Source organism: Candoia aspera, chromosome 4 (assembly GCF_035149785.1).
Source record: "Candoia aspera isolate rCanAsp1 chromosome 4, rCanAsp1.hap2, whole genome shotgun sequence".
NCBI classification, from domain to species: Eukaryota; Metazoa; Chordata; class Lepidosauria; order Squamata; family Boidae; genus Candoia; species Candoia aspera.
In genome coordinates this window covers 115,721,274-115,749,112 of record NC_086156.1, presented here as the reverse complement: position 1 = coordinate 115,749,112, position 27,839 = coordinate 115,721,274, and the positions used below count along the sequence as shown (strand labels likewise).

At 53.1% G+C, this 27,839-nt stretch overlaps 1 protein-coding gene across 4 annotated transcripts; it reads left to right on the top strand.

Moving 5' to 3' along the window:
- Positions 1–398: 398 nt before the first annotated feature.
- ACIN1 (apoptotic chromatin condensation inducer 1) lies at positions 399–27,394 on the top strand. 4 transcript variants are annotated; one of them, XM_063301558.1, is made up of 19 exons: positions 399–809; positions 4,848–4,913; positions 5,245–5,356; positions 9,838–9,926; positions 10,366–11,589; positions 13,333–13,569; positions 13,708–13,808; positions 16,448–16,589; positions 19,196–19,312; positions 21,820–21,865; positions 22,683–22,825; positions 22,906–23,061; positions 23,896–24,058; positions 24,152–24,297; positions 24,386–24,493; positions 24,847–24,954; positions 25,406–25,724; positions 26,152–26,252; positions 26,739–27,394. In XM_063301558.1, the coding sequence occupies exons 1-19, from the start codon at positions 414–416 to the stop codon at positions 27,024–27,026; spliced, it is 4,062 nt and encodes a 1,353-aa protein (XP_063157628.1). In that variant the 5' UTR covers positions 399–413; the 3' UTR covers positions 27,027–27,394. The 4 variants fall into 4 exon arrangements, with proteins under 4 accessions (XP_063157628.1, XP_063157630.1, XP_063157627.1 ...); XM_063301560.1 differs by lacking the exon at positions 19,196–19,312; XM_063301557.1 differs by having other exon boundaries at positions 23,896–24,297.
- The last annotated feature ends 445 nt before the right edge of the window (positions 27,395–27,839 follow it).

Below are 27,839 nucleotides of genomic sequence, written 5' to 3'. Positions count from 1 at the left end.
GGACGCAACGATTGCCCAGCGCCAAGCCCAGCAGGGAGCGGGCTGCTTTTCCAATTGCAACAGTCCCGTGATGCACGACCAGCCCCTGGAGCCGAAGTCGAGCCAGCGTTGCATTCTCACCTGTCTCGGCTCAGATCCGCGTTTCTCCCATCCCCGCGAAAGCAGCTCTTCGCGTCTCCCTCCGCGGCGCCGCCAGGAGGAGGGCGAGCCCCGGGCGGGGCGACGGAAGTAGGCGAGCTCATCCGGAAAGACCCGAACCCGAACTCGCCCGCGAGGCTTGGGAACGAAGGTGCTTCCTTGCCGCACGGCGGAAGTTGCCGAGAGTTTCCGTCGTGGGGCCCGAGATGCCGGAGATTTCCGAAAGTTACCGAGTCCTTCTCAGAACTTACTTCTAGGTTGGGGAAGACCCGGAAATGCCCGAAGTAGCCCGGAAAGAGTCGCCGACCCAGAGTGGCAGCTTCGCCACTCCCTCCTCCCCGTCCCACAAGAGGTTCTGGACGCCGAACGTCAAGAGTCTCCGAAAAGCAACGACTCTTAACGAAGAGTGGGCGGACATTAACGAGCGAGTTCGAACGCGGTGTCGGAGGTCACCTCAGAGCGCCGAGGCCGTCTCCGGAAGTTCCCGAACGCCCCCGAAGTTCCGGGGAGGGCAGGCAGCAGCGCCACACAAGATGGCGGACGGGGAGGAGGTTACTCTGGACGGGAGGCCGCTTCAGGCGTTGAGGGTCGCCGACCTGAAGGCGGCTTTGGAGCAGCGTGGCCTGGCTAAGAGCGGGCAGAAGAGCGCGTTGATTAAGCGCCTCCGTGGGGTGAGAAAAGGGCCCGGCGGAAAGGGGCCCGGGGGCCCGGGCCGCCTCGCGCATGCGTAAACCAAGACGGGCAGTTTTTGCTTCTAAGCAACGCGGGCCCCTGGCCCTGGGGTGCAAGTGGTGCTACGCATGCGCGGGGCACTATCCCACTGCTGACACCAAGTGGAGGGGGGAACGGGGTCTCCTCCGGGTAGAGGGAGAGGTGGGGTGGGGAGAACCCTGTTTGCGTTATTGGCGGGAGAAGGTTTGACATCACTTTGGGGCTGCCCCGTGGGAGTAGGGAGAGAGGGAATCCCTTTTTGAGTTAGTTGGGATAAACATTGCGGAAGTTAACAGCCTGTTGCTGACCGAGGGGGAATGGGGACCTCCTGGTCCTACCAGTTGTGGAGGGGTATTGGGATGCCCCGTGGTGGCCTGTTCATCTCCCTCCCTGCCATTTTTGGAACTTGCCTTTCATCTCAGACTCACTTTTTTTGGGGGGGGGCCTCCATTAATCTCCCTCTAAGGGCTCCCCCCTAAGTTTCGTAGCAGATGTTACTGGTAATTAGATGAGCTTGAGACAAGCTGGGCAGCTGTGTCAGGGCTCTGCTCTTCCAACTGTAGGCGGTTTGATTTTGATTAAAAGTTTCAACGTGCATAGTGGTTTACAGCGGCCTCCCTTGGGGGGAATGGATGTATTCAGCTTTAGAAAAGATCTGCCTTGAGTAATTTTCGGTTTAAAACCAGGCACACTGAGAAGAGAGGCACTGATGCTCTGGCTGTGTAAAATGTAGGTTGCAGCGCGTGTAACGCAATTAGGTGGATGTCAGAAAGGTCCAGAAGTGGAGGTCTCCGGCTGGTGTGGTCCAGGCAGTTGCTTTTTAAATGGTTTTTTTGTTTTGCTTGTTTTTAGTGGGGTGGAGTCAGCAGTTGGAAGGGAGACAGGGAGCTGTGTCCCAGGAAGTTACGTTCATACTTTATCACCAGGTGTTTTGGCACTGACCCCCCACATTATGTGACGTTAGCATCTCCTTCCTCAGCAATTTATGGCTTGCCTTGAGATTATCAGTGCTAAATATGATGATGATCACACTGGGCTACGTAATTGTAACCATCAGTGTAGCATCCCTGTCAGTGTGGTTTTCCACAAATGGGGGAAATGCTGAGCCCTGTATGTGAGCAGTTTCTCTCCAAAGGACATTTTGTTGTGTTAGGGTGACATTTGAACTCAGAACTTAAATATTTGATCTCTTGTTTCTCTAGAGGTGGTGCACTGTTGGCTGCTTATAATGGAATTCTGCACCTAGTGTGTTAGAAATTATTAACACTCTGTTTTAGGGGAATTGCACTCTGTTTTAATAAATTTTACTCTTTTGGGAGCATGCTGATTTGGACTACAAGGCAGCATAGTACAGTGGCTAGAGTCTACACTGAGGCTGGTAACTCTGATTCCGATCATTACTCATCCACAGGCCAAATACAGTTTTTCCTCAGCATTTCCTGCCTCACAAAATTGTTGGGAACTAAAGTGGTAGAGGAAGGGCTGTGTGCTTTCCCCTTGGGCTCCCTGGAGAAAGAATGGAAATACAGCAAAGAAATATGTTTGCTGGTGTGTCCCATGGAGGATCCCATGTGGAACCAGGAAGGTGGAACTCAGCCTCATAGTTCTTTGCAGAGTTGTCCCTTTGTCTAAGATTGGAGAAAACCCAGACTTTGATTTGAACTATAGTTCATCAAGTGTTAGGCTTGGAAATACTGGGCAGCTCTAGAAAAAGGGGGGGGGGTGTTGGAGACAACAGTCAGCCCCACATCTCTCAGAGAGAGATTCAAGCCATGCACAGATTTTGTATATGTAGTTATACTGATAAATATAGTTTTTAACTGGAAGCATAGACACATTCACAGCTGATACTGTAAATCCAATTTCAGGTGTACAGCTGGGGAACTTGGATTCTCTACCATTCTGTTGCATTGATTCTACTCTGTGCTGCTAACCTTTCATTCAGTCAAGGAACGGTCAGGTATTTTGAAGGCGATAACAATGTTCAGAAATCATCATCGACATTTCAAAAGTGTCACAAAGGAGATTTTATTGCATTTTTATGCAGCTTTGCTACACGCTGCTCTGATGTTTTATCCTCACAAAAATGCTCTGAGTTGGGCTAGACCAGGGTTTCTCAGCCGGGGTTCTTTGGAACCCTTGGGTTCCGCCAGAGGTCACTCGGGGTTCCCTGGGAGATCACGGTTTATTTAAAAAATTATTTCAAATTCAGGCAACTTCACATTAAAGAGGTACATTTCATTCTTTACTTTTAGTTTAAGAACACTGTGAATGCATCTATCCAGGCCTACCCATGAAACGAATAGAATACTTTTGCAACTTCTGGCCTCTATTTGAGCCTGAATGTGCAGGGGTTCCCCGAGGCCTGAAAAGTATTTCAAGGGTTCCTGCAGGGTCAAAAGGTTGAGGAAGGCTGGGTTAGACTAAGGGTATACATCTGGTTTAGGATTATTTAGTGAACATCAAGGCTGGGAGAAACTGGGCTCTCTGGTTCTATTCTATCCTCTTACCAGCCTGGCTGAAATCACATGGTATGTTGTGAGGTAGCTTATTTGGTATTGGCATGTGTCTTACGCTGAACTGGTACCGATAAGCAGTGGCATGAGCAAATGCACGAACCCATTCAACGTGCCCCTGCTCATGCATGCTTGTCATTATAGAAGTGGAGAAGCGCTGCTATAACGCTGTTATATTGCTTTCAGCTGAATTAGGGTGTGAGTGGGCTTAACCAACAATAACATCGCAAAAGTTACAAAGCAAGCTGAGCTTCCTGGAACGTCGGACCATGACTAAAATGTTCAGTACTCCCACAGTACATGCAACCGCTTTAGCAGTCCAACCTTTTACCACAGTTCAAGGGCAGATTTCATATGCTCCTTTCTTAGCTGTTTCAGATGATACACCTCGTTGGGTCTATATAGGTAACTGATCTCCATATCTCATTCCTGCGCATGTTGTCTACTGGAAATATCAGGGGGCTGTCGATTTGGTGGCAGATCATTTTTGCCTGTGGTTTTCTGCATTGGTTTGTTTGTTTGAGTACAATCTCTCCCAGGAGAGAATATTCAGTTGTAGTGTGCCATTTAATCCAGTCGAATTACCTTTAAACTATTGAGTTGCAGATGACTGGTTTAAAGATGCCTGGAGTGGGCCAAAAGATGCATTAAAAACGCGACATTAGTTGCAGTGTCTTGGTTTCAGTATCCCTCCTTTAAAAGGCTACTATTATAATCTCCCCAACCAGATTGCTGCACAGTTATGCAGGATACAATTTTCAAATCTCTTTTGCTAACATCTCCTACAAAAGTTTCTTTTATGCTGCACCGAGCAGTCTTGCATGGCTGAAGAGGGCTTGGCCGGTCGGCATGTTTCTTTGGTGCCATATTGACACGTTTCAGGGTGAAACCAGCCGTTTTGCATCATAAATAAGACACAGTGAAGAGTTTGGATAAAGGTTGGCTGTGTGAAAGATGGGGCGGTGTAGCTGATTTCTCCCAAAGAGAATCAGTTCTGATCAAGTTTATATCTTTACATTTTGTTTGGTGACATCGAAAGTATAGGATTATGTGGTTAAATGTTAGTAGAAATAGACAAAGCAGAGACTTTTGATTGTCGATTCCTGGCTGGCAGAATAATTTGATAGACCTGGTCAAGGCCATATCAAAAAATATAAAAGTGGTTCTTAGGCAAGTTAGAAAACCTGGAGTAGAGTGGTCTGGGTTTTTATCGATGGGGCAGACCGAGTGAGCTGGCCACAGTGGACTGGATGGAGATAAGTGGAGATACGTGTTTTATGATGGTTCTGCCTTGAGGACCGAGAATTGCGTAGCTAAGGCTAGCCTGGGTTGGGAAACTCCATTTATTCTCTTGTGGGTCACCAGATGGGAGGTACTGCTTGGTCAACTTCAGGGTAGGTTCCCCTGAAGTCAATCAAGAAATTGGCCAGTGAGTTCAGGGCAGCAAGATATTCTCTAATTTCATCTCCCATTTCATTATAGGCCCTGATGCTTGAAAATCTCCAGAAGCATTCGACCCCCCACACCACCTTCCAACCCAATTCCCAGGTAAGACGTGCTGGCCTGCCCTGGGGGTGTGGTTGAACTGCACTGAAGCAGCTCTGGGAGAACACACTCTGGGTTCCGTTTCTCTCCCTCCCTCCCTCTTCTTCCTCAGTAGACTTTGAAAGTCATGTGTTAATGGGAGACGGGCAGCCTCCCTCTCGTCCTAGAAATGGGACTTGATCTCAGATCACCTCTGTTTCCTGGCTTCTGTGGCTCCCTTGCCCGAGTAGTCTGCTGGGCCCCACTCTGGATCTTAAGCTGCTCCCTAAAGGGTGGGTTAAAAGCAGAGTGTTTTGCTCTTCTGAGGCCTGCCTTCTCTCTTGTGTCCCATCAGATTGGGGAAGAGATGAGCCAGAACAGCTTCATCAAGCAGTACCTGGAAAAACAGCAGGAACTGCTGAGGCAGCGTCTAGAACGGGAAGCTCGGGAGGCTGCTGACCTAGAAAGTAAGTGCGGTTTCTCCTATTCCCTCCCTCCTCTCCTTATCCGTAAGGCATGGGGGAACCAGCTTGTTCTGAACCAAACACATCTTCATGCTACCTGTCCGTTTTGGGAAGCAAAGTGGCCTTCTGAGCTCTCTCTGATCAAGGAGAAATCTGTTCCGTAGCCAAGCGTGCCTTTTCTCCACCCCCAGCCACCCCCAAAAATCACTGTGTTTTAAATCCCATGTTACCATTAAAGCTGCTGATTTTAATCACCCTTGACCTATCTGAGAGTTAGGAAAAGGAAAAATATTGGCAAGACTCCCAAGGGTTTATTCGAGAAAGCAAAGGCACTTGGTCAATTAAACTGGGGAAATAAAAGACTGGAGCGTTGGGTGATGGTAATTATGACCCAGCAAATCTGGAAGAGACCAGCCTGGGAAATGCTTCTCCAAAGATGCACACGCCACCAATGATTGAAAAAGCATATGGAGAAGGAGATGAAAGAAATTGGCAAAAAAGGTGGAGGGGAGGATGTTACCGCTACTTCTCCTGGCTGTGCTATTCCCGTCCTAAGCAGTTTTTTGCTGTTTTTATGGTTTCACCTTTAAAAAAATTATAATAATTACATCTGAGCTGTTAATAAAGTTGCTTGTGCTGAAAGGCTTACTATATGCTCTCTATAAAAAAACCAAATGGGCAGCTTGGGAAAAATTAAAAGAACTTGGCAAGTAGACGAGGCACTAATGAAAAAGTGCAACCAGAAGAGAATAGCAAGAAATACTGAGAGAAACAATTGAGAAACACAGGGTTCACTGGCAAATACATCACATTAAAGTTGGTGAGTTAGGGGGAAAAGTATAAGGAATTGATACTGCAATCCCATGTGTGTGAACTGAGAAATAAATATTGCTCAATTCGGTGAAGTAAGCACCGGGTTGAAGCCAGGTAGGCCAGTCTTAATCTCAGAACTGCTGTGTACAGAAACACTATCAGAACGGCATATACACCTTCCCTTAAGCTCTCAGAGTAGAGATACAGATGTTAACACCATGTCCTTACACTTACACATTCTGATAGATTCTACTTCTATTCTGAAACACCTGGCATGAGAGCCCAAAACAGGAGTGTAGTTGGGTTAAGGCAAAATTGCCAGCTTGAAGCCGATAACGCTGACATTCCTCTCTTCCAGGTACTTTTGATAGATGTTGGGGATTCTTTAAAGAAGAAATCCTACTGGTCCCTCCTGTTTTTTACATACTTTTTAGCATACATTGCTCTCACAAAGTGGCTTACTAGACTCTAAAATACATAAAAATACATTACAGGTAGTCCTCACTTAGCAACCACTCATTCAGTGACCATTTGAAGTTATGACAGCGCTGAACGAGACGATGGGACCTCGAAGTTGTGGCTGTCACAGCGTCCCTGCAGTCATGTGATCGCAATTTGGGTGTTTGGCAACCGGCAGGCAATTATGACGGTCACAGTGTCCCACGGTCATGTGATTACCGTTTGCGACCTTCACTGCTGGCTTCTGACAAGCAAAGGCAGTGGAGGAGCCAACAGGAAGTCACAAGTTGTGGTGATGTGACATTGGGCTTATTGATCATGCAGGATTCGCTTAATGACCACAGCTGGAACTGATGTAAGTTGGGCACAGTCATGTGATGTTTTGCTTTACAACTCTGTTGCTTAGTGAAGGCATTGCCGGTCCCAGTTGCGGTCGTTAACTGAAGACTACCTGTAATTGCAACTTTTAGGTCACAAATCACAAAAGAGCAGCAATAGTCCCCCCCCCCTCTCTTACAGCTACAATTTAGTTCAGTTACAGCTTGAAGCAGAACTATCTTCTGAGTTTGGTTTTGCTTTGGAAAATACAGTGATGAGGCTTTATCCTGGTCCTTGGGGATCATTCCAGAGAGCTGGGCCATCAGTGAGAAGGCCGTGGCTTTAGTACTTGCCAGTGGTGGGCCATGAAACGGTATCCAACACTGAACTTAGCAAGGCATAGGCACTCCGCAGATCTCCAGAGGTTGCTGGGTTCTGACTATCTAACCAGTTCTGAACTATCCCAAGTGGAGATCGTTTAAAACAGGGGTAAGCGACCTGGTGACCTCCAGAAATACATCTCCTTTAAGAATCACACTGGCTAGTGGCCAGACATTATGGGAGTTGTAGTCAGAACAATGGGTAGGGCCATGCAAAACATCAGGAACAAAGGAAACAAGTTGCTTTAGAGAGTATGGGGCTGCGCATGTAGTACCCTTCAGCAGTTAGGGGCACATTTTTTTTCCCCAGGTTCTCGTGGCTGCCCTCCGCAATCATTGTGCAGCCCTGAAAAAAGGACTTGATGAATAATACTGAGCATTAGGTTGTCTGCCTTTGACTTAACAGATAATTTCTGCTGCAGGCTAACTATATACAAACTCTGGTCAAACCTTCTTACTTAAATCGGTTTTCTATAGCTTTGAAATAACAAAAAAGAGCATTGTGGCTCAGGCATGCCTCTGGGAAAATTACACCGATCGCCAAGAATGACCAAAGAAGATAGATGGCTGGTTTTCAGCTAGAAACAATTAATTTTGATATAATTATTGAGGTTGTGTTGTTATAGGCTGGATGAAATTGATGCTAGTTATTGTGTTGGGTATATTGTAATTCTGCAAATAAGGTATAGGTGCATGTGCGCTTGCTGTGTGTGTGTGTGTATATATAAAGGTAAAGGTTTCCCTTGACATTAAGTCCAGTCATGTCCGACTCTAGGGGGCGGTGCTCATCTCTGTTTCAAAGCCGAAGAGCCGGTGTTTGTCCAAAGACACTTCCGTGGTCATGTGGCCGGCATGACTAAACGGAACGCCGTTACCTATATATATATTTTAAAAATGCACACACTGCAAGTTCAGCCTCTTTAAATGTCCCTTTTATGCCACAGCTGAGCAGATATAAAGCAGTACAAGGGATAGTCTGGTCCTGCCTCTAGTCTATCACTTATACTGGAATGTGGATTGGAGTCTCCTGTGTTGGGGCTCAGTTTCCCTCCCCCCACCTAGTGCCTTGTGAGAGTGAGATGAGATGAGGTATGACATTGCCCTATAAGAGGATAGGTGCCCCATTTCCGCTGTTTTTGCCTACTTCCAGACCTTAGTGTAAATTGAGGTCCTGGAGAGGTCCTTGTCCTGGTTCTCTTCCCCAGCCATTCGCACGTTTGCAAAGGCATTTCTGCAGAAGCCGTTCTGTCCCTACCTCGTTCTTGGCTGACTAGTAGCAGACCAGGAAATGTCACCCTGTGAGTGGCCAACAAGATCTTCTCTGAATGCTGTAGATGGTCGGCCTCATGCTGTTTGAAGTGTGTTTGTTTCGTAAGAGAGTTTTGACCAAATGCTCCTCCGGGCAGTTCCAATAAATTAGAGTAATTGGCAACAAGCCAGCGCCCTTCATTCTGCCAACCATTGCTTGTAGCTGTAGCGCACTTTCGTTCAGCCCTGCCATATCAGGATGACAGCTGGCAGATCTGGGAGCTGATGTTCTGTCTGGCAGAGGGGAGGCGGGAAGCGTGCTCCGTCTCTGGCCGGTCGGTGGGCCCAGGATGGCCTTCCCCATGCTGGGATGTCCTTCCAAGGTGGCGGGAGATACAGGCCTTTAGCAGTCTTTGGCTGTGTGGCTGACAGCTTGAGCGCACTTAGCTAGATTTAGATAGATCAAGAACAGACCTGTGTCATGAGCAAGAGGATAGGATGCACACACAAACACACACCCCGAGGAGAGGGCCAACACTTTTGATAGGGCAGTGTTGATAGCTTAGCACAGTGTTTCTCAACCTTGGCACGTTTAAGATGGGTGGACTTCAACTCCCAGAATTCCCTAGCTGGCCTGTCCCCAGCTTGGCTGGCTAGGGAATTCTGGGAATTGAAGTCCACCCATCTGAAAGTTGTCAAGGTTGAGAAACACTGCCCTAGCAGGACCAGAGATCAGCCCGGCCTTTGCTCTCCTGTTTCCCTTCATCCAGAAAGGAAAAAGCAGGATCATGCAAAAGAGGGGCTTTCTTGCCATATTTGTAATCTGAATTGCACTCGGTTCTCACTGGCTGGCTGACTTTTCTACTAGAGGGGGATCCTGGCCATTCTCTGCTTGAGCACTGTAGTTTGGGACAGTTTGGACTTGAGGCTGGCCTGCTACCTCTTCCTGTTCAGGAAGAGGCTTCCAATGGGCTCAAGCCCAGTAAGGCTCTTATGTAGGGGGTGTTCTTTTATCATTACAACATGGATAAGCCACAGGGAACGGGTGGTGTGTGGATTTGCTGGAAAAAGAAGACAATGGGCAGGGGGCACTGAGTCCTCTTCTGCTTGGTTGCTAAGCCGGTTGTCCCCAGCCTGCTCGCTTCGTAGGAGGCAGCGCATCCTACCTGGACATGAGGGCCTCGTGCATCTCCTGGTGCCCTCCTGAGTCTCCCAGTTTGGCTTGCCCTTTGAGACCGGCTAACAAACGTCCTGTTCCTTTGCCAGGCAAAAGCTGCGTCATCTCCCGAGAGAGGGAAGAGTCAGACGAAGAAGAGCCCAGAAGACCAGAGCAACATCCCTCTCGGGTCAGGCAGGTAAGTGGCAGCCACAGAGGAGAAAAGGAGGGACAGGAGCGTTCGGCGAGGCAGAGTGCCACGTGCGTGCCTTCTGAAGAGGAGGTGGATGGGGCCGATGGGGAGAGGATCAGCAGCAGCGGGAAATCTTTCTACAGCAAGGGACCGCTGTTTCTGAATGAATGTTCCTGGGGACATTCAGGCGGCAGTTGAGTGATCCTGGGTTTTTTTCACCCTTTGTTGGTTACTTCCTTCTTTTACAGTCAAGGGGGCTTAACGCACCTACTTTTCTTTAATTCCCCATTGAAAATAGGTGAAAAATTGGCAGCACCGTTACTTGGGGGGTTGCTGCTGAATATTGGTGGTTTAGGCTGGGGGGACTCAGCGGCTGCTAAAAGGGGACTTAAAAGCTTCATAGATTGTCTCCTAATGCATCCTGCAATTCACTCATCTCCTTTAGGCCAGAGCAGTGAAGACTGCAGGAGGCGGCCACACTCTGGCTAGCGAAGAGCGGGAGACTTCCCTTCGAAGTCGGAGGGCTGCCCAGCAGGTCCCTGTAGAAGAGGAGGAGGAGGAGGAAGAAGAGGAGGAGGAGGAGGAAGAGGAGGAGGAGGAAGAGGAGGATGCTCCCCCTTTGCTGGTCGGCCAGACGCCCATGAGGCCGGAGGAGCCTGGCATGCCAGCTCCCCAAGAGACTGGCATGTACCAGGCTTCCCTGCCCATTGTTCTGCAGACCCAGCAAAAGGAGGGTCGATCCCAGACGCCAGACACCCCGGGCTGCGAAGCCGCCATGCCGCTCCTCTCGCACCCGCAGAGGCCAGGAGAGGGGGAGGCCCTGCCCACGGGGCCAGCACACGTGGAAAAGCAGCGGGCAGCTGTGACACGGGGGGAAGCCTTGGAGGCCCAGGAAGTGGAGCCATCCCAGGCAGCCTTGACAGAGGCTGTGGCCCAGTTACCAGAAGCCTTGAAAGTGGGGTCTGAGGAAGACCCGGGCCTTCAGAAGGAGCAGAGGCCGGCTGACCTCTCTGAGGCCCACAAGGAGGAGGAGGCGGACCAGGGCACAGCCCCGGCTGCTTCGTTGCGGCCCCGGCAGGCAGTGGACGAGCCCCAGAGCGAGGAAGGCCAGGAGGAGGCCGCCGAGGCGCTGCGCAGCCTGGAGGAGGAGGCCACCGCTGCTGCCGCGGCACTGGTGCAGGCGTCCCCTTCTCCCCCACAGCTGATTGAAGCACAGCAGGCCCAGCAGGACCCCCGGGGGGATGAGCCGCCTCCCCCGCTCCTGACCAAGGAGGCCCCCGCGGGACTCGCCCCCGCCGAAGACGAAGCCCCTCCTCAGCTCTCCCAGCCATCCCCCCCATCTCAGGAAGCACCGGCGAGGGCCAGCCTAGGAGCCCCGCCATCCCCTCTGGCGCTCCCGCCACATCAGCGGGCACCACCCAGCAGCTCGCGCTCCTCTTCCTCCTCGGCGTCCAGCTCCTCCCGGTCCCGCTCTCGCTCCCCGGGCAGCTCGCCACCCCGATCCCGTGCAAGGAGGCCCCGCTCTGGTTCCTCCGAATCCCCTGCTCGGAAGCGCCGGGATTTGGGATCCCGGTCCCGCTCCGTCTCTGAGCGGCGCAGCAGTTCGTGCTCCAGGTCCCACTCCAGATCTCGCTCTGGCAGCGGCGGCAGCAGCAGCAGCAGCAGCAAGGTGAGTGGGATTCTGGATTCCCTGCGTCCTCGGTGAGGGGTCGCATCTCTCCAAACGAGTCGGGAAATTTTTATATGGAGTTTAGCCTCATTGTTTATTCTTTCTTTAGCCCTGTGGGAATGTCACACTGAGATTATTTCCATCACAGGGCCTCCGGGGTGGAGGTGATGTCTTCTTTAAAAGTATTGGGAGGCTGGAGATAAATATGGGAGATGTTTTGATCCGTCTTACGATTCAGTCAGTTGTTTGATCGTGTACAGGTAGTCCTCAGTTAACGACTGCCCTGTTCAGTGACTTTTCAAAGTTACAACGGCGCTGAAAAAAATAACTTTATGACTGGTCCTCAGACTTACGGCCGTTGCAGTGTCCCCAGGGTCGTAAAATTGCCATTCAGGCATTTTGTAACCAGTGCATATTGATGACTGTCGCAGCGTCCTGTGGTCACATGATCACCGTTTGCGCGCATCACAGCCAAGTTCTGACAAACACAGTCAGTGGAGAAGCCAGCAGTAAAATTGCAACTCATGGTCATGTGATGTCTCACTTAATGACTGCAGGTGATTTGCTTAATGACTACAGAACTGACGTAAGCCCGGCACAGTCACATGATGTCTGGCTTAATGACCACGTCGCTTAGCAACAGAGTTGCGATTCCCAGTTGTGGCCATTAGGTGAGGACTACCTGTACAATAATTAAACCTTGCTTTAGACCTTTATGCTGTGCCCTGCTAGGGCAGCTGTCTCACCATCACACCTGTTCTCCAGGTAGACAGAATGCCAGGTCCTGAGTATCTTTTATGCGTTCTAGCTGTTGGCTTCAAGATAAAGAAGATGTGAGGGGACTTCAGGAGCAGCTCTTGACCAATGCAGCATTTTTTGGCGCAGCGCTGTAGCAGCTCCTTGCTAGCAATCTGCTGTTTGAATTTAGCGTCTGGAGCAGGGGGATCTTGCTTAAATCAGAGCTGCAGGGGCCTTGTTGGATGTTGCCTCTGAAGCGAGGCTGCGCCAAGTGTTTTCTGAAAGCAAATAGAAATTTGCAGCTCAGGACAAGTTGATTCTTGGGGGTTAATGGGAAAACTTGGTGTAAGGAAATCACTGGACTTGAGACGCCTCCCTGCCTGCTTCTAGCCAATGTTTTCAGGTACCGGTACACGAAGCAAAGCTTTGTGTCTGAAAAGGGACGCATTTCAGGGCTTGCATAAAAGAAAAACGAGGCATGGAGCTCGCCTTGGAGCACTTCTGGATGCTTTAAAGAAATGCGTTTCAGTTTTATGACTTCTTTTAATGTAAATTTGAGAGATGCTGTTCCTTAGATGCTGGCCAATCCTTTTTCCACAAGTGTCCTGAAAGCCAGTGAACTTTGTAAAAGGACTGCAACTATGTCCAGAAATTTGTTTCAAGTCACTGATGCTCAAATTTCCAGCAGTTTAAAAGAGGCACCCTCAATTAATTGGTTGGCATTGTTTGATTTTAAAAAGTGTACAAACTGCAGCGGCCTTGTATCTTCCTTTCCTTGGGAGTGTTGGAAATAACAAGGGGAACTATGCTTTCTGTAAAACTGGTGACACATTTAAACACACACACACACACAAATGTGCATTTATATAGATTGTCAGCCGGTTCACTGGCAGATCCATATAGTGAATTAAGCCTGGCTTCTTGATTTTGACTTAACCCGCCCCGCCTTTTTTGAGAACAGCCGAAGAACTGAGAACTCGCAAAGCTTCTGTTTTCTTTTTTCAGTCCCGCAGCCGTGAAGCTTCGAGGGACAGCTTCCCCCACACCAAAGAGTCCTCCCCACCAGGGGAGTGGTTCCCACCCCACAGCCCCAAGGCCCAGCAAGAGATACCATCAAGCCCTAGGAAAGAGGGGAGAACCACCCCCTCCCCTCCCCTGGACCCTCAGAGACATCACAGCCACACGCAGCAGCAGCAGCCACCAGTGCGCAGCCTGGAGACTGAGAGCACATTTCCGGAGCGAGTACGGAACGGAGGGGGGGTGCTCCAGGGCTCCTCTTTGGGGGTGCCAGCTTCCCTTTAGCTTAGAAATTGGAGGGGGTGGCAGTCAGGAGACCCAGCCCTGTGGCCCCTTCCTGCTAAATTAGCCCTTTCCCCACAGGGCAGCCCAAAGCCTCTTTTCCCAGCGGAGGTGTCTGGCCTAGACAGTGGGGGTCCTGCCTCTGAGCCACAGCGCCTGACAGAGCCACAGCGCAGCAAAAAGTGAGTATCGGAGGCTGAGCAGTGGGGGGGCGGAGGTGCACCGCACCACTTGCAGGCAGCAGAGGGCCTGACCGGGAAGGTAGATCAACTTGGGGGGGAGGCACCCTACAGTGCAGGGGACAGCACTTGCTCATTTTGGCCCAGAGCTTATAAAGCAGCACAGTGTCTTAAAGCACAAGCAGAGTGGCTTTGAGGAAGAGCTGTTGTAAAGGGCTGGCTTACAACAGAGAGTTTCGAGCCCTGGTATTGCTTCGAAACTGACCGGAAAAGCCACATGTTCTAGGCGGGGTGAGTTAGCCTTGGTCGTTTTAAGATGGCCGGCCAGGAGGATCCTGCCGTGACCCTCTCTCCCAGTGTTTCTCAAGCTTGGCAACTTTCAGATGGGTGGACTTCCAACTCCCAGAATTCCCCAGCCAGCATGGGTGTTGAAGTCCGCCCATCTCAAAGTTGCCAAGCTTGAGAAACACTGCTCTATCCTTTCTCGCATCCTGGATGATTGATGGAAGGAGGGATGGTTTTATTTGTCCCATCACATTTATTTCCAGTTTTTTAAAGAAGACAGCCCCCACCCCCGGTGTTCCAAATCAGAGTTCACAGATCCGGGCTTGGCTCGGAATGGGTGAGACGGGCAGAGGGCTGAGCCTGTTTCCTGCGAAGCGCCCAGAAGGGTACAGGGGCCCTCGTGCTCGGGAAGGCCCCCTCTGTACCGAGGTCTCAGCAGCGCAGGTGGTTTGGGGAAGAGCCGCCAGGCCCCCTCCCCGCTTCCGCAGCCCCCTTCTGCTGGGCCGGGGGGCTTTTCGCGTGGGGGGAGGGAATCCCCCCCCGCAGGAGGACGGGCGTTGGCTTATTTCAAGGGAGGTGGCTGTAGGCCTTGGACCACCTTGGACCACCCGGGCAGCAAGGGATGGAGGCTGCAGCGCCCACGTGCCCGATGTGGCCCGGGAGGCCCCCCGCAGCCCTCCCTGAAGGGGGGCGTCTGGGGGCCCCGCCTGCCCCGCCGCCGCGGAGGGGAGCGGGCTGGACCCGCCCGCGGCCTCCTGCGGCCTCGGCGCCCCCTCCCCCTCCCCCTCCTCCCCGTCCCCCCCCCGCGCTCTCTCCCGGGGGCTGCTGGGAAGGCAGCGGCGCCGGCAAGATGGCTCCGTCGCCCCTCCGCGGCTCCGGTGCTGCGCCGCCGCTCGTGCCGCCGCCAACGCCGCTGCCCGCGCCGCCCCCGCCCGCCAGCTCCGCGCCGCTGCGGCGCCTGCTGGACTAGAGGCGGAGCCCAGGAAGCCCCGACCCGGCCATGCTGCTCTCCGAGAGCAAGGGAGGGTGAGACCGGGGCCCGGACGGACGGACGGCCCGCCCGCCCGCCTGCGCGCCACGGCGGCTGCCTCCGCATCCCGCCTGCCGCCCCCCATCCCTCCCCCCCGCCCTCCGCCGCCGCCTCCTCCTCCCTCGCTTTCTGCGCCATTCTCTCTCCGCCCCCCCCCCGCCGCCAGCCCCTTCCCCGCGCCTCCATTCATTCCCCGATTCATTCACTCCCTTCCTGCGGCCCCTCCCCCTCTTTCTCTGCCTCGCGGCTCCTTTTCTCTCCCTTCCTCCTCCTCCGGGCTCTTCTGCCGTCCATTTTCTCTCCCCTGCCCTGCTTTTCTCCAGCCAGCCCCCTCCCCAGTTGGTCCCTTTCCTTTGACAGGGCCTGCCCCCCTCCCTCCCTTTCCAGGAGGCCCGATTTTACTGCATTTCCCCTGCTGGGCTGGCGTCTCCTCCCCAGGACTCTGACTCCCCTGCCTTCCAGCTGGTCCTCCACTGGATTCTCCCCACGCTCAGCAACCCATCCTCCCCCCCCCCGCCGCCTGCCTTTTTTTCTGCAGAGATCCCCCCCCCCCCCGCTCCCTGTGGCGGATCTTTCCTTCGCTTCCCCTCTGAGTCCCCACACATGTGCCTTTGCCTGTCCTGCTTCCTAAGCGTCTGTGGGGCCCGTGGGTTCCGAGGGCAAGGCAGCTGATGCCACGGGGGTCGGGCCATCTTTTTCAGGAGGCAGCGGGGTGGGGGGGCATTCTGCAGGGCTCAGGGATGGGAAGAAGGTGTAATTGATCAGGTATATAATATGCGACGTGAAAGTAGATTCAGGTGGGTAGTTTTTGAAAGGGCAGCATTCAGTGTCTCGATGGAGCCTCCCCTTCCCTTGGTTCTGACTCGTCCCCGTCCTGGACATGGGGCAGCTTGCCGTGAGTGAACTGTTTGGCAAGCGAGGGAAAGGCACTTCTCACGTGCTGGGGGATGCTCTGGAGCTGGTGAAATCTGACTAGATGGCTGGTGGAGCAAACCCCAAGGATGTTCAGAGATGGAGAAGCGGCCTTTAGAAGGGTTGCGCTGGAGGAGAGGGAGCGACGGCGCAAGGGGGAGAGAGAGAGAGTGACGTGTAGCTGGGAGGGAAGGAGAAACGAATGGAAGGTTGGGAAGGGACATCCGCTAGGAGAAGGTGCTTCCGGGGTGCTCTGAGGCAGAGGTCCCCTGGGGCAGTAGGGAAGGGGTCCTTGTGGCTTCCTTTCTGTAGGGATGGCTGCCCTTCATGGCCTTGTCTCAAGCGGAAGGGCGGTGTCGCTTGTCCCTTGAAGCTCCCCAGCCACAAGTGATCGCCTCTCCCTCTTTTCACGCAGCGAGGAGAAGCAAACCGTGCCAATGGAGGTGTCAGAGCCCCACCCGGAGAATGAGGCCCTCGAACCCGGTGGCCCCGATGATCAGCCCTCTGCAGACCCCCCTGGCCCTGAAGCGGGTCCTGAAGATGAGGAGAAGAAAGAGGTAGTGTGTTGGGGAGCTCTCCTCGGCATAGAGGCAGGGGGCCCCAGGGGGCGCACGAGTAGCTGGGGGGGGGTGCTTTCTTGGGGGAGATGAAAGGCCATAAAGCAGCACCCTCAGGGGGGGGTGATGGGGTGAGACGAAAGGCCTGGTGGGCAGGATTCTTGGCGAAATCATAGCTCCCTAGCAAAACCCTGGCAGGGGGAAGTTGTCTCCTGGTGTGACGTCCCATCCAAGTCCTCCTCGTTTCCATTATCCCCTTTAGTACAAGGAAACCTTCAGGCAGGGTATTGTGCGCGCACCACGGTGCACATTTTGTTGGGAGGTACAATTCTGCTCCCCGAGAATTTCCGCTTGGGTATGCCGGATGTGCTTGGGGAGGGTCTCTCCCTCTTTTTTTTTTTTTTAGCATAATAAACTGCTGTAAGTTTCTGTGCATGAAAATACGTTGGGCCTGTCAGCCTGAGAGGTAGTTGAATAAGCCTCCAGTGGCTGGCTGGCAGGGATAAAAGGTCACTCCTTGCCTTTCTTTTCTTGGCTAATAAAGCCTGCATTTATTTTTCTAATTTGGCGCTAAATTATACAAAACGAGAGAAATCATGGAAGCTCGTATAATTGACTTGGGATGTTTTGTATTTTGATTTTGTCCTGTTAGGATGCAGAATCTGGATTCTGGCCCACAGAATTCTGAGCCTGGTGCTTCTCACATCACCCTGCCTTAAGCCGAGGCATGATAATGGCTGGTTGAGTTTTCAGTGTAGTGAATACCCCAGCCCAGCCCAGCCCCGCCCCGCCCCCTAGCCAGGGTTCCTGCTCTCAGCTCATTATTGCAAGCTTAATTTTTGTTGTTGTTGTTGTTGTTTACTAAATCAGATTAATTGAAAGATCTGGTTTGCCCACCTTCTGGCATTTCTGATATTTGTCTCTTCCCACCGGTGAGCCAGTGTAGAGAATTGGCCCTTTCCGTGTGCTGTATAAAGAGGGGGTCATGATAGGGTGGGGCTGGGATGTCTGGGGAATACGGTTGTGCACCTGCACATACATAATTACACTCACACCTCAGATCCTGGCTTTCCATGCTGCTAAGAAGAGGGGTGGGTGGGGACAGGCCTAGCTTCCCCCTCATCCTAAAGATAGCTTCCCCGCACAACCCCGTTGACGTTCTCCTCTGGACTCGTTTGTTCTGATCCCCGTTTTAAAGAGGCACCAATCTACTGGGAGTGCGAAAGAGAGAGAGAGAGAGAGAGAGAACCGGAGAGAGAGAGCGTGAACATATTTGAGCAGGCTTCACACAGGTGTCCATGGAGGTGGATGAGAGAGTTTGGAGATGGTCTTCTTGGTCACCCAGAGTAGACTTCCCTGGAACTGTTTCTGCCTTCATTCTGTGGAATGAAGTCCTCTACCTCCATAGCCACAGAGCTCTTGGCAGAGAAGTGTGCCTCTTGGAGTCCCTTCTGCTCTGTGGGTCTTCCTAATTCGGTGGGTCAGAAAGCTCCATTGTGTACCCCAACCTGTGTCTGCTGGTTCCTAGTTGATCTCCACAGTCCATGAGTGCTGCTGCTGCTGGAGGGCTATCTGGCCAAAACTCTGCTGGTCTTCAGAACGTGCTTCCAGAGCCATCAGAACATGTCAGCTGTTCAGCCTCCTGGTTCTGTGACTTCTCTGGGAGTTTGAAAGGGCATCTCCTTCTGCCATTCAAGGAAGGCTTCGGTTGATGTGAGACTCTGAAGATGCATTCTGATCTTCTGCCTGAGAAGAGCGATCGGAACCCTCCCGTCGGGCACCGATCTTGATGCTGCTATGAGGGTCTGGTTCCTCCCTGCGAAAGGAGATGGTTGGGGAAGTTTCAGAGACTCCAGCGCCTGCGTGGCTTTTCCATCTGTCAAGGGGTCCCAGTTGCCGATCTTCAAATCCTAGGAACCAGGAAACTCCAGAGGTGTATCTGCTGATTCTGGGACTGGACTTCAGAATTTTGGGGAGCTGGGCTTCTCCTCCTCCTCCTCCTCCTCCGTCCTCTTACGCTTCTGCTACACAGAGTTAACCGGTTTCACAAATCGCGCTGTCTCCTGCAAGTTGCGGCTTGCACAAGTCCTGCTTTTTCCACCAGCACGTGACGGACTTTCACCTGTGTGGAGCTTTCGGGAGGCTCAGAGGGTCGCCTAAGAGGACTTGGTTCGTGTAGGGTTCCACAGAGGCAGGAGGCCTTCCCCGTCGAGGACGGCCGTTGCTCCCTGTGTGATGCTGCCTTCCGTGGTGTCTCTTCCAGAGAAGGACTGTCAGTGCCAGTTAACCTGTCTCCACCTGTCGTTTGGATGGCTGCCCCGTCGTGAATTCAGTTTTCCGCCATGCTCGCTGACACTTCCCACTTAAACAGAGTCCCTGCCACTTCCGGGACCGGCCCACGCACCGGGGCTTAGCTCTCCCGTGGTCCAGCTCTGCCTGCCGAGAACTGACGCCTTGACCCTCGCCCCCCTCCGCCCTGCCAGTGGGGGAGGTACTTCTGTCTCGCCCTCTCTCTTCCGGGACACTTGACTCCGACCACCCACCCGTCAAGCGCTAGGTTCCTACCTACCTGCCACCAACCAACCAACACCTCTCTTGTCACCCAGCCCAACCAAGCACGCACCTTTCAGGCCAGGGAGGGCTCGTTCCGATTGGACCAGCCGTTGCCTAGATACAGCGCACACACTGAGGTGCGATTGGCTGAACAGAAGACCCTGCCCCAGGTGTGAGAGGGTACCTGGAGCGCTTGTCCTCATTTGTTATTTTTTGCTTGTTTGTTTTGTGTTCTTAATTTAACTTTTAAATGAATAAAGACAGTTGCAACGTCTGTGGGCGGGCGGGTGGATCACGTTATGGTTTAAGTGGAGGGGTTCCCCTCAGCTTTCTTTTTTCTTAAATGACAGGGATCAGGGAATCTTTGGGAATTAGCTTAGTGCACGCGTCAGCCTGGTTTGGTCTGACACCCCCCTCCCTGAATCCTTGCTCAGACGGACCCCTGTGTTGACACCGGGGTGGTACCTGGCTTCCACCCACCTGCCCCTTCTCTTTTCCAGGGGGACCTGCTGTTCAGCCATAAAGTGGAGAGTGGGGCTGTCATACATAAAGGCGAAGGCCAGCTGAGCAAGGAACAAGTGAAATGGGTTTTACAGAGATGCAGCAACCTGTGCCTTGATGGCTACTGTGACCCCACGTTGGTGTGCAGAGTAAAGTTGTGGGAGGAGCAGGCCCGTGGGAGCCCTCTGGGAAGAGAAATTAGTTTGCCTGCTCATGCGAATGTTGCCAGAGTTTGGTCTGGTGCCTCCCCTTTCCAAAATGCTTCTGCTGATCCCAGAAAAGGAAAGCCGGTTTCCTCTGAAAAAGCAGAGCCATAAAGAATTGGGATGGTTTGGCCTGAGAAGGAAAGAAAAAGAACATTTCCGAATCACTTCCGTGCCTGCTTGATACGGATCACCTTGATTGGTGTGAATACAGGCTCCGAAGAGGTTGGTTCTTCAAGGTTGGGGAAATCAGGAGTTGTGCAAGCCACCCAGGCTCAGATTCATCTGAGACAACAGTCAGCTGCGTAATAAGTGTTGCTTGAGCAGTGTTCTGCTTCCGAATAAATGGTGTAGCTGGGTGAAATACTGAAAGGAGGAAAGGCCACCATTTTTAAATGTCTCTCTGGTGTAGAACTACTCCAGGGGTTACAGTGGCTAAAATTCACAACTGGCTCTGTACTGTTTCTCTATCCTTACTTTTCGTCTTGCGGTGGGCTGACAGTGTGTCTTATTGAACTTGGCAAGTATGTCCGTAAAAGCGCATTATTACTTGCCTGCTTGTCTGCGTAGACTTACATGTCCATCAGCATGACACTAATGGTTTTAAAACGATCTAGCGAATGATGTCATAGTTGGGTTGGTTTAAAACATATAAGCCGCATTAGGAAGGTTTTTTCTTAAATCCCGAAAGCTGGCAAAAAAAAATTATTTCAATAAAAAAAACAAGATGTATGTCCTTGACTTCGAGAATTGCCAGCTGTTGGATTTGGGGAAACTTCCCCTACATTTGTGTGGCTTTCCAACTGTCGTCCTCCCCAGTCAGCATAGGAAAGAGTATGCTGCCTGGGGATAATGGTAATTGTAGTCTGGTACAGCTGAGATACAGGGGTTTGTGCTTCATCTATTCCAGCATTTGCTATTACTACTGCTTGCTTCCTTTTCGTTAAAAGAAATTAGTTTTGTTTCCCTAATATGAAAATAAAGCAACAGGAACGTGAAACAGTTGGAAGCAGAACAGCAAGGAAAAGCAGTAAAAATACCATGGCATCCTTTAAAAAACAAAACAAAACTTGCCAGACCAAATGTATGAAACAAATAGTTTGCCTATTACAATCTTGCTAAAATCAAGGAAAGCTAGCTGTCTGTTTCTGAATAAAAAAGGGATCTGGTGGAACTCCGGTGGGCAACTGTTCCTTAATTTGGTGCAGCAACTAAGAAGGCCATGCCTGACTTGCCCATTTGTCTGGTCACCCAGAAGGACCTCAAGATAGCAGATGGACCTTCAGCGTCAGCCTTAGAGACTTAGGTCAGTGTTTCTCGGCCTTGGCCACTTGAAGATGGGTGGACTTCAACTCCCAGAATTCCCCAGCCAGCACAAGCTGGCTGGGGAATTCTGGGAGTTGAAGTCCACCCATCTTCAAGTGGCCAAGGCTGAGAAACTGACCTAGACAGGTGAGAGGGTGTTGTTGGTCTTTTATATATTTTTGTATCCCTGGAGTAGTTTTAGCGGCAGAAACATTTCTTGTGCTCATGTGGACTGGAAACGCTTTAGGACATTCTCTATTGGGCCTCCCGAAAGGGACCGCTTCTGATTATTCAACTCCGGTTGTGAACATCTCTGGATGGAACAGAGAGGGGCAGGGGCAGCGTGCCAATAAGCTGGCCTGGGGAGAAGCCCGGATTTCGTTGACTTGCAAAGTAGGGAGGCAGGATTCCACCATCTCCACTTCATTGCTGAAGCAGCAGGGAACCCCTTTGCCAATCCCCACCACCTCACCTGGGCCCCTCCTTCATTATTTAGGCCCTCTTTCTCCGCCCCACCCCTCAGCGTCCCTCAGATGCGACAGCCACTTTCCAAATCCCCGATACTGACTTGGCTACCCCCTCTACACGGGGCTTTTTTCTTTGTCCGTCTTTCTCCCGCTTGCCCTTCTCTCGCCCTTCCTTCCTTCCTTCCTTCCCTTTCTCCACAGGGTTCCGTTCAACCCAAGGCCTTCAAGAGGAAGATCTCTGTTGTCTGTAAGTAGAAGGAGCAGGTTCTCCACCCATTGAGTTCGACGCTCCCCTGACCACTTGATGAGGGAGTCTGGAAAGGGTCCGCTTCCCCTGGATTCCCACCCCCTGGATTTTTAAGGGGTGGGAGCAGCAAGTGTCCTCTGTTTGGCTGCCGGGGCGGAGGTGGGGGCGATTCTCTTGCTCCCCCAGAGGAGATGAGGTCGCTCTTGAGGGGAATGTGGGGGATTGTGGCTTTGAAAATCTGTGTGTGTGTGTCTGTCTTCATTGTGGTTGCCCCCACTCAAGGGTGCTAATCCAAAAGCTACCACTGCAGGGCTGGGTGAACTGGGAAGGGAACCTGCTTTGCTTCAACCTGGGGGAGGGGTGTCCCATCTGTGCCTTAGCTTTGGGGAGGGAGGGTAAAGCCACATTCCTGGAACGGTGGCCCATGTGGCTCAGCCTTGGTGCTTAAGATACTTGGTATTCAGGTGGCCTGGTAAAACTCAGTATTTTTACTTCTCGATTGTATTGTCCTTTTTCACCACAAAACTGCTTTGGCAAGCTTACTATATGTAGTGTCAGGATAGGAAAAACATAGTCCACTTAATGCTTGTAGTAACGAAGGCGGCTGTGGTTCTACTAGGAAATGGCTTGATTCTTGTCTAGCCCAGGGTTGGCAGATTGGGTGGAAGACGGAACGGGGGCGTTGGGGAAAGAGGGCGACGGTGGACTGACTTGCTCACACGGGCCCCCTCAGGAGTAGAGCATTGATTCGCAGCTTGCTGCTCCCGCCGTATCCCCGGGAAGGTGCTCAGGCTTGGGTTTGCTCTCTGGGTTGCAGCGTCCTCCGTGGCCAAGGGGACCATAGCCACGAATAGTGACACGGAAGGAGGCCAGCCAGGAGGCCGCAAGCGGCGCTGGGGGGCAAGCACAGCCGCCACCCAGAAGAAGCCTTCGATCAGCATCACCACAGAGTCCCTCAAGGTACTGGAGGTGGTGAGGGAGGTCGGGTTGGGGCGGCCCTGGAACCAGGCCCTGATGCGCCTTTCTCCCTCCTCCCACAGAGCTTGATCCCCGAGATCAAGCCGGCAGCAGGAGGGCAAGAGGCCGTGGTGGAGCTCCATGCCGACGACTCACGCATCTCCGAAGACGAAGCCGAGCGCCACCTGGAGGAGCCGGCCCATGAGAAAGCGCTCAAGATCTGCCGCACGGTCACACAGGTGAGCGGTCCCGGCCAGCCCCCGTGGGGGAGAGTCAGGCTTTTCTGCAAGGGGGGGCAGGGCTGGGGGACTCGGGGGGGCTGCGAGGCCGTGTGCTTTATGGCTTGCTGGCCATGGCGGGCGCTTCAGTGCTCCCTTGTCTCCAATAGATTCCAGGGTGGCAAACAGCAAATCTGTCACTCAGACCACCGGGAAGGCCACTCTTAACGATCCACTTGGGGATGAACAAGGGATCTAGGAGTGAGACATCCCAAAGGCAATCCACACCTCCATGGCACAATTAACAGCCATTCAGGTGTGGGGAAGATGCAGCCACCCTGGAAGACATATACGGGGTCCCCTCACCAACCTTTGCCTAGACTGAGGAAGCTGCTTGGACAAGCAGAGAAACGTGTCAACCAAAAAGAAAGAAATCCAGTTGCCGTGACTCAACCTACAGACAGTACCTTTGGGGAGGCCCCACTTTAGCACGACCATCCCCTGCTCAAAATTGTTTTATTATTGCGAAACGTATTTGGCTACTGGCAAGCTGAGGATCTCTGGCCTTTGCACACGGAGGCAGAACTGAGAGGGAAGCCGCTGTTTCCTTCTTCCACGGAGCCCAAACCCAGCTTGCCGGGAGTCGCCACCTGAAGGGGGAGGCGCCCCCTCGTCGTCTTATCTGCAGCACGAAGACCTTTGGGTCTAGAAAAGCTTTTCCAGATGGCAGGGTTCCCCCCCCCCCACAAATCAGTTTAGAGCAGGACCAGTCCTTGCAAAAATGTCTTTTTCTCAAGATCACCCTGGTCCCGTGCTCCTGAGAAATCTCTGTCCTGCACTGACCTTCCCTCACAGGTGGTGCCAGTCGAGGGCCAAGAGAATGGCCAAGGGGAGGAGGAGGAGGAGGAGGAGGAAGAGGAGGAGAAAGTTCATGAGGAAGAGCAACCGGAGGTTCCCCCCGTTGTTGCCGTAGAGACGGTGGTGCTGCCTCCGCCTGTAGAGCACGAAGTGAAAAAAGGTACCGGAGGGCGACTGGCGGAGCAGCGGGGGAAGTCGGCCGTGCAGGCGCAGTCACCTTTGAGTTTCTGTGTTCCCTCGCCCCGCCCCACAGTCACGTTGAGCGACACGCTCACCCGGCGGTCCATTAGCCAGCAGCGCTCTGGCGTCTCCATCACCATCGACGACCCCGTCCGCACGGCCCAGGTCCCCTCCCCGCCACGCGGCAAGGTCAGCTGCATCGTCCACATCTGCAACCTGGTGAGTGTTTCAGGGCCCCGTCACCGCTTGGGAAGGGTTTGGGCTCAGGGTCCTTTTGTGACCCCTGGACGTTTTTCCACGCGGGTAGGTGAGGCCCTTCACTCTGGGGCAGCTGAAGGAGCTGCTGGGCCGGACGGGCACCTTGGTAGAGGAGGCTTTCTGGATTGACAAGATCAAGTCACACTGCTACGTCACGGTGAGTCTCTCGGGTGTTGTCCTCCTCGTCAGAAGGCGCACCTCCTTTCCCGGGAATTTGTGGCCGCGTTTCACATAGAGGCTTGGCAGCCTCTGTCGAGAACCAAACGGATGCTTTTTAAGGTGAAACATAAAGCCGAGGTACAGAGGACGCCAAATTGTCCAGGTTGCTAAATTAGGCCGCTAGATGCAAACTACTGTCCCTGAGTCTAAAGCTGCCGCAAAATCTTCTCGAGGGAATTTTTAAGCAATCTTTTGTTTGAGAGAGTATGTGGGAACACTTCAGGATTTTTTGGGGGGCGGGGGGAGAAATAGCTGGAAACACATCTCTCTCTCCCCCCCATTTCCTTTCAGTATTCAACAATGGAAGAAGCCGTGGCAACTCGAAACGCCCTCCATGGGGTGAAGTGGCCGCAGTCGAACCCCAAGTTTTTATCAGCAGATTTTGCTGAGCAAGATGAGGTACGGACCTCAGCGGGGAAGAAGGGTGTGGGGCGGGTGGGGGCGGATCCAGCACTATCTCCTCCCTGCCCTTGTGGCTCGGGAAGCACATAAGCAGGGAGGGGAGTGATCTGTCTTAGAAAAGGTGCTTGGGGCTCATACCGTACACGAGAGCAGGCCGAATAGAGACAGGAGCCCAGTGCAAGAGAGGTGAAACGGAAATGCATGTTCCAAAAGTGGATTTGCAGAGGACACGACTCTCTGGCTGTCAGCTATGATGGCCAGAGGTGGACCGGAGAAATTCACCTGCACCAGTTTGTCAGCTTCTCCAGGATGTGACTGTCCTCCTGTCAAGGGGGGAGAAAGTAAGATTGGTGCCACAAGATGTCTCTGCTTTCCCACGGGTATCCTGTGATCGTATCTCACAAAGTGGCTGATCCGCCTACCCGAGAGCTTCCTTTCTCTTCCTCAGCTGGACTTCCATCGCGGTCTTCTGGCCGACCGCCCTGCAGAGGCCAAGGCAGATGAAGCGCCCACCTTCCCGGGGGCTGGGCCGGCCACGCGGGGGGAACGGGAGCTGTCCCGGCGCTCCGAGGCACGGGAGCGTGAGGCGGCCGTGCGGGAGCAGTGGGCCGAGCGGGAGCGAGAGATGGAACGCCGGGAGCGGACCCTGGCGGAGCGGGAGTGGGACCGGGACAAGGTGCGCGAGGGGCCCCGCTCTCGCTCCCGGTCCCGAGAGAGACGCCGCAAGGAGCGGCCCAAATCGAAGGAGAAGAAGGCGGAGAAGAAAGGTAATGGGCCCAAGGGACGGAGGCTTTTGCGTCCTCTGAGCTGGAGGGAGGCCTGGGCAGCCCCCCCCCCCATTGTCCCTAGAGAATATGGCTGCCTGGGAGGCTCTGCTTTTAAGTTTAAGCATGGTTATATTTGAAGGTTGACTTTCTGCTATAATATTGGTGGGGTCTCATGTTGGTTTCCCATGCTGGCTGGGGAATTCTGGGAGTTGAAGTCTACCCAGCCTAATGTTGCCATGGTTGAGAAACACTGGGTTAACCCATCCATTTTAACCAGACATCTGACCTGCCCTTTCAGATGACCAAGATATTGAGGGGGTGGGGCGGACTGTAGTCCTGGCCTTCTCGAGCCATTTTTCAGCAGATTGAGCTCTGGCAACCAATTGACCTTCCCCGCCCTCCCACACACACTTTCTCTCCCCAACAGAAAAGGCCCAGGAGGAGCCCCCGGCTAAACTCCTCGACGATCTCTTCCGCAAAACCAAGGCGGCCCCCTGCATTTACTGGCTGCCCCTCACGGACATCCAGGTGAGAAGGGACGGGCGCTAACCAGCCCCGTGCCTCGATGGCCCGGGAAGCGGCTCTTGGCTTCTTCCCCGCTGACTTTCCACGGAGGGAGAGGAGGAGCCCCAAGACGCATTCTGGGCAAATGCGTCGGTGCGGTTTGTTCCTGTCACCGGCTTTGGAAAGGAGAGCTTTTAGTCAGTCGGTGGTGGTCAAAAACCAGGATGAGTTTGGGAGTGCCTTTCTTGACCTTTTGTTCAAAGGAAGAAGCTTTTAATCAAATTGGTTTGTTGGGAAAGGTGCCCCCAGGCTGCTCCTGGTTTCTAGATTTTGGGAAGAGGACAGAGGTGGGGGATCTGACGGCTGGGCCTTTTGGCCCGATCCAGACGCTTCTGGCAGAAAAGAAGCGGAACGTGTTCTGTCTCCACGCTTGGAGACAAATATCAAATATCTCCTGGGCCGGTGGCGCTTTAACGGTTGCCTTTCCCTCCTGGTTTCCATCTCGCCCAGTGTGTCCAGAAGCAGGCCGAGCGGGCAGCCAGGGCTCGAGAGCGCGAGCGCCGCCGCAAGGAGCTGGAAGCTGAGGAGGCCCGCCAGCGGGAGCGCAGCCGCCAAGCCGAGCGGGACAAGCGGCGGGAGCACAGCAGGGAGCGGGAGCGCCCCAACGCCACCAGTAGTGGGGCCAGCCGGGCAGGCGAGCGCAGCGGCCGAGAGCGGGAACGGCGCGAGGCCAAAAGCCGCCACAGCCGGAGCCGGAGTCGTAGCACGCCTGTACAGGACAGAGGGGGGCGCCGCTGAGCTATTCCCCAACCTTCCTTTTGACCTTCTTGGGGGGGGGAGACGGTGGCGGCAGCAGGTCCCCAAATGGAGCTCCGAGTTTGCGGGGAAGGAGGAGCAATGGGGAAACCAGCCGAGGGGGGGGTCAAGTTTCTTTTTCCACCACCACCAGGAGGGCAGAGAGGGGTTGGGCGTGGCGGGCGGCTGGCCGAGGTGGCAGGGCTCTTCCTCCCCTGCCCGGGGATAGTTGGATTCCCAGCCCTTCCACTCCCTCTTCTGGAGCCGGTGTCCTTCCCATTGATTTGTATTTTATTTTGGGAAAATGTTTTTTTTATTCTTCTGATGATACAGGAAAGAGAGCATAATAAAGAGATGGCATTAGTTTTAAACCTGCTGTCCTGTTTCTTTTGAGGGTGGGGAGAGGGGAGCCCACACCCGTTGTAGGGGAAATACTTTGCTGTCCTCTCACAAAAGTCAGTTGAATTCTGCCCTGGTGTGCAGGGGTTCCCCTGTGTCTTCACAGAAGTGGCGGGGAGACTCCCCCAGCAATGATGGAACTTGCTGCCAACCCAACAGTTCAATTGAGTGCTTGGATTAATGCAGAAAACAGCCTTTTTAGAAAGAAGGTGCATTGCTGTGCTTGCAAGGGGCACGGGCGTTTCCATGTTGAGGTCTGTGGTGGTCTACTTCAAGAAAACGGTGGGAGTCAGCCCACCGAATAGGACAACTGTCTGTTGGGCCGTTTCGCTGTCAAGAAGCTACCCGATCCTATTTTCCTTCCACGGATCATGGAATTTAGCGCTGTCACCAAAAACTGAACACACCGCGCAGAGT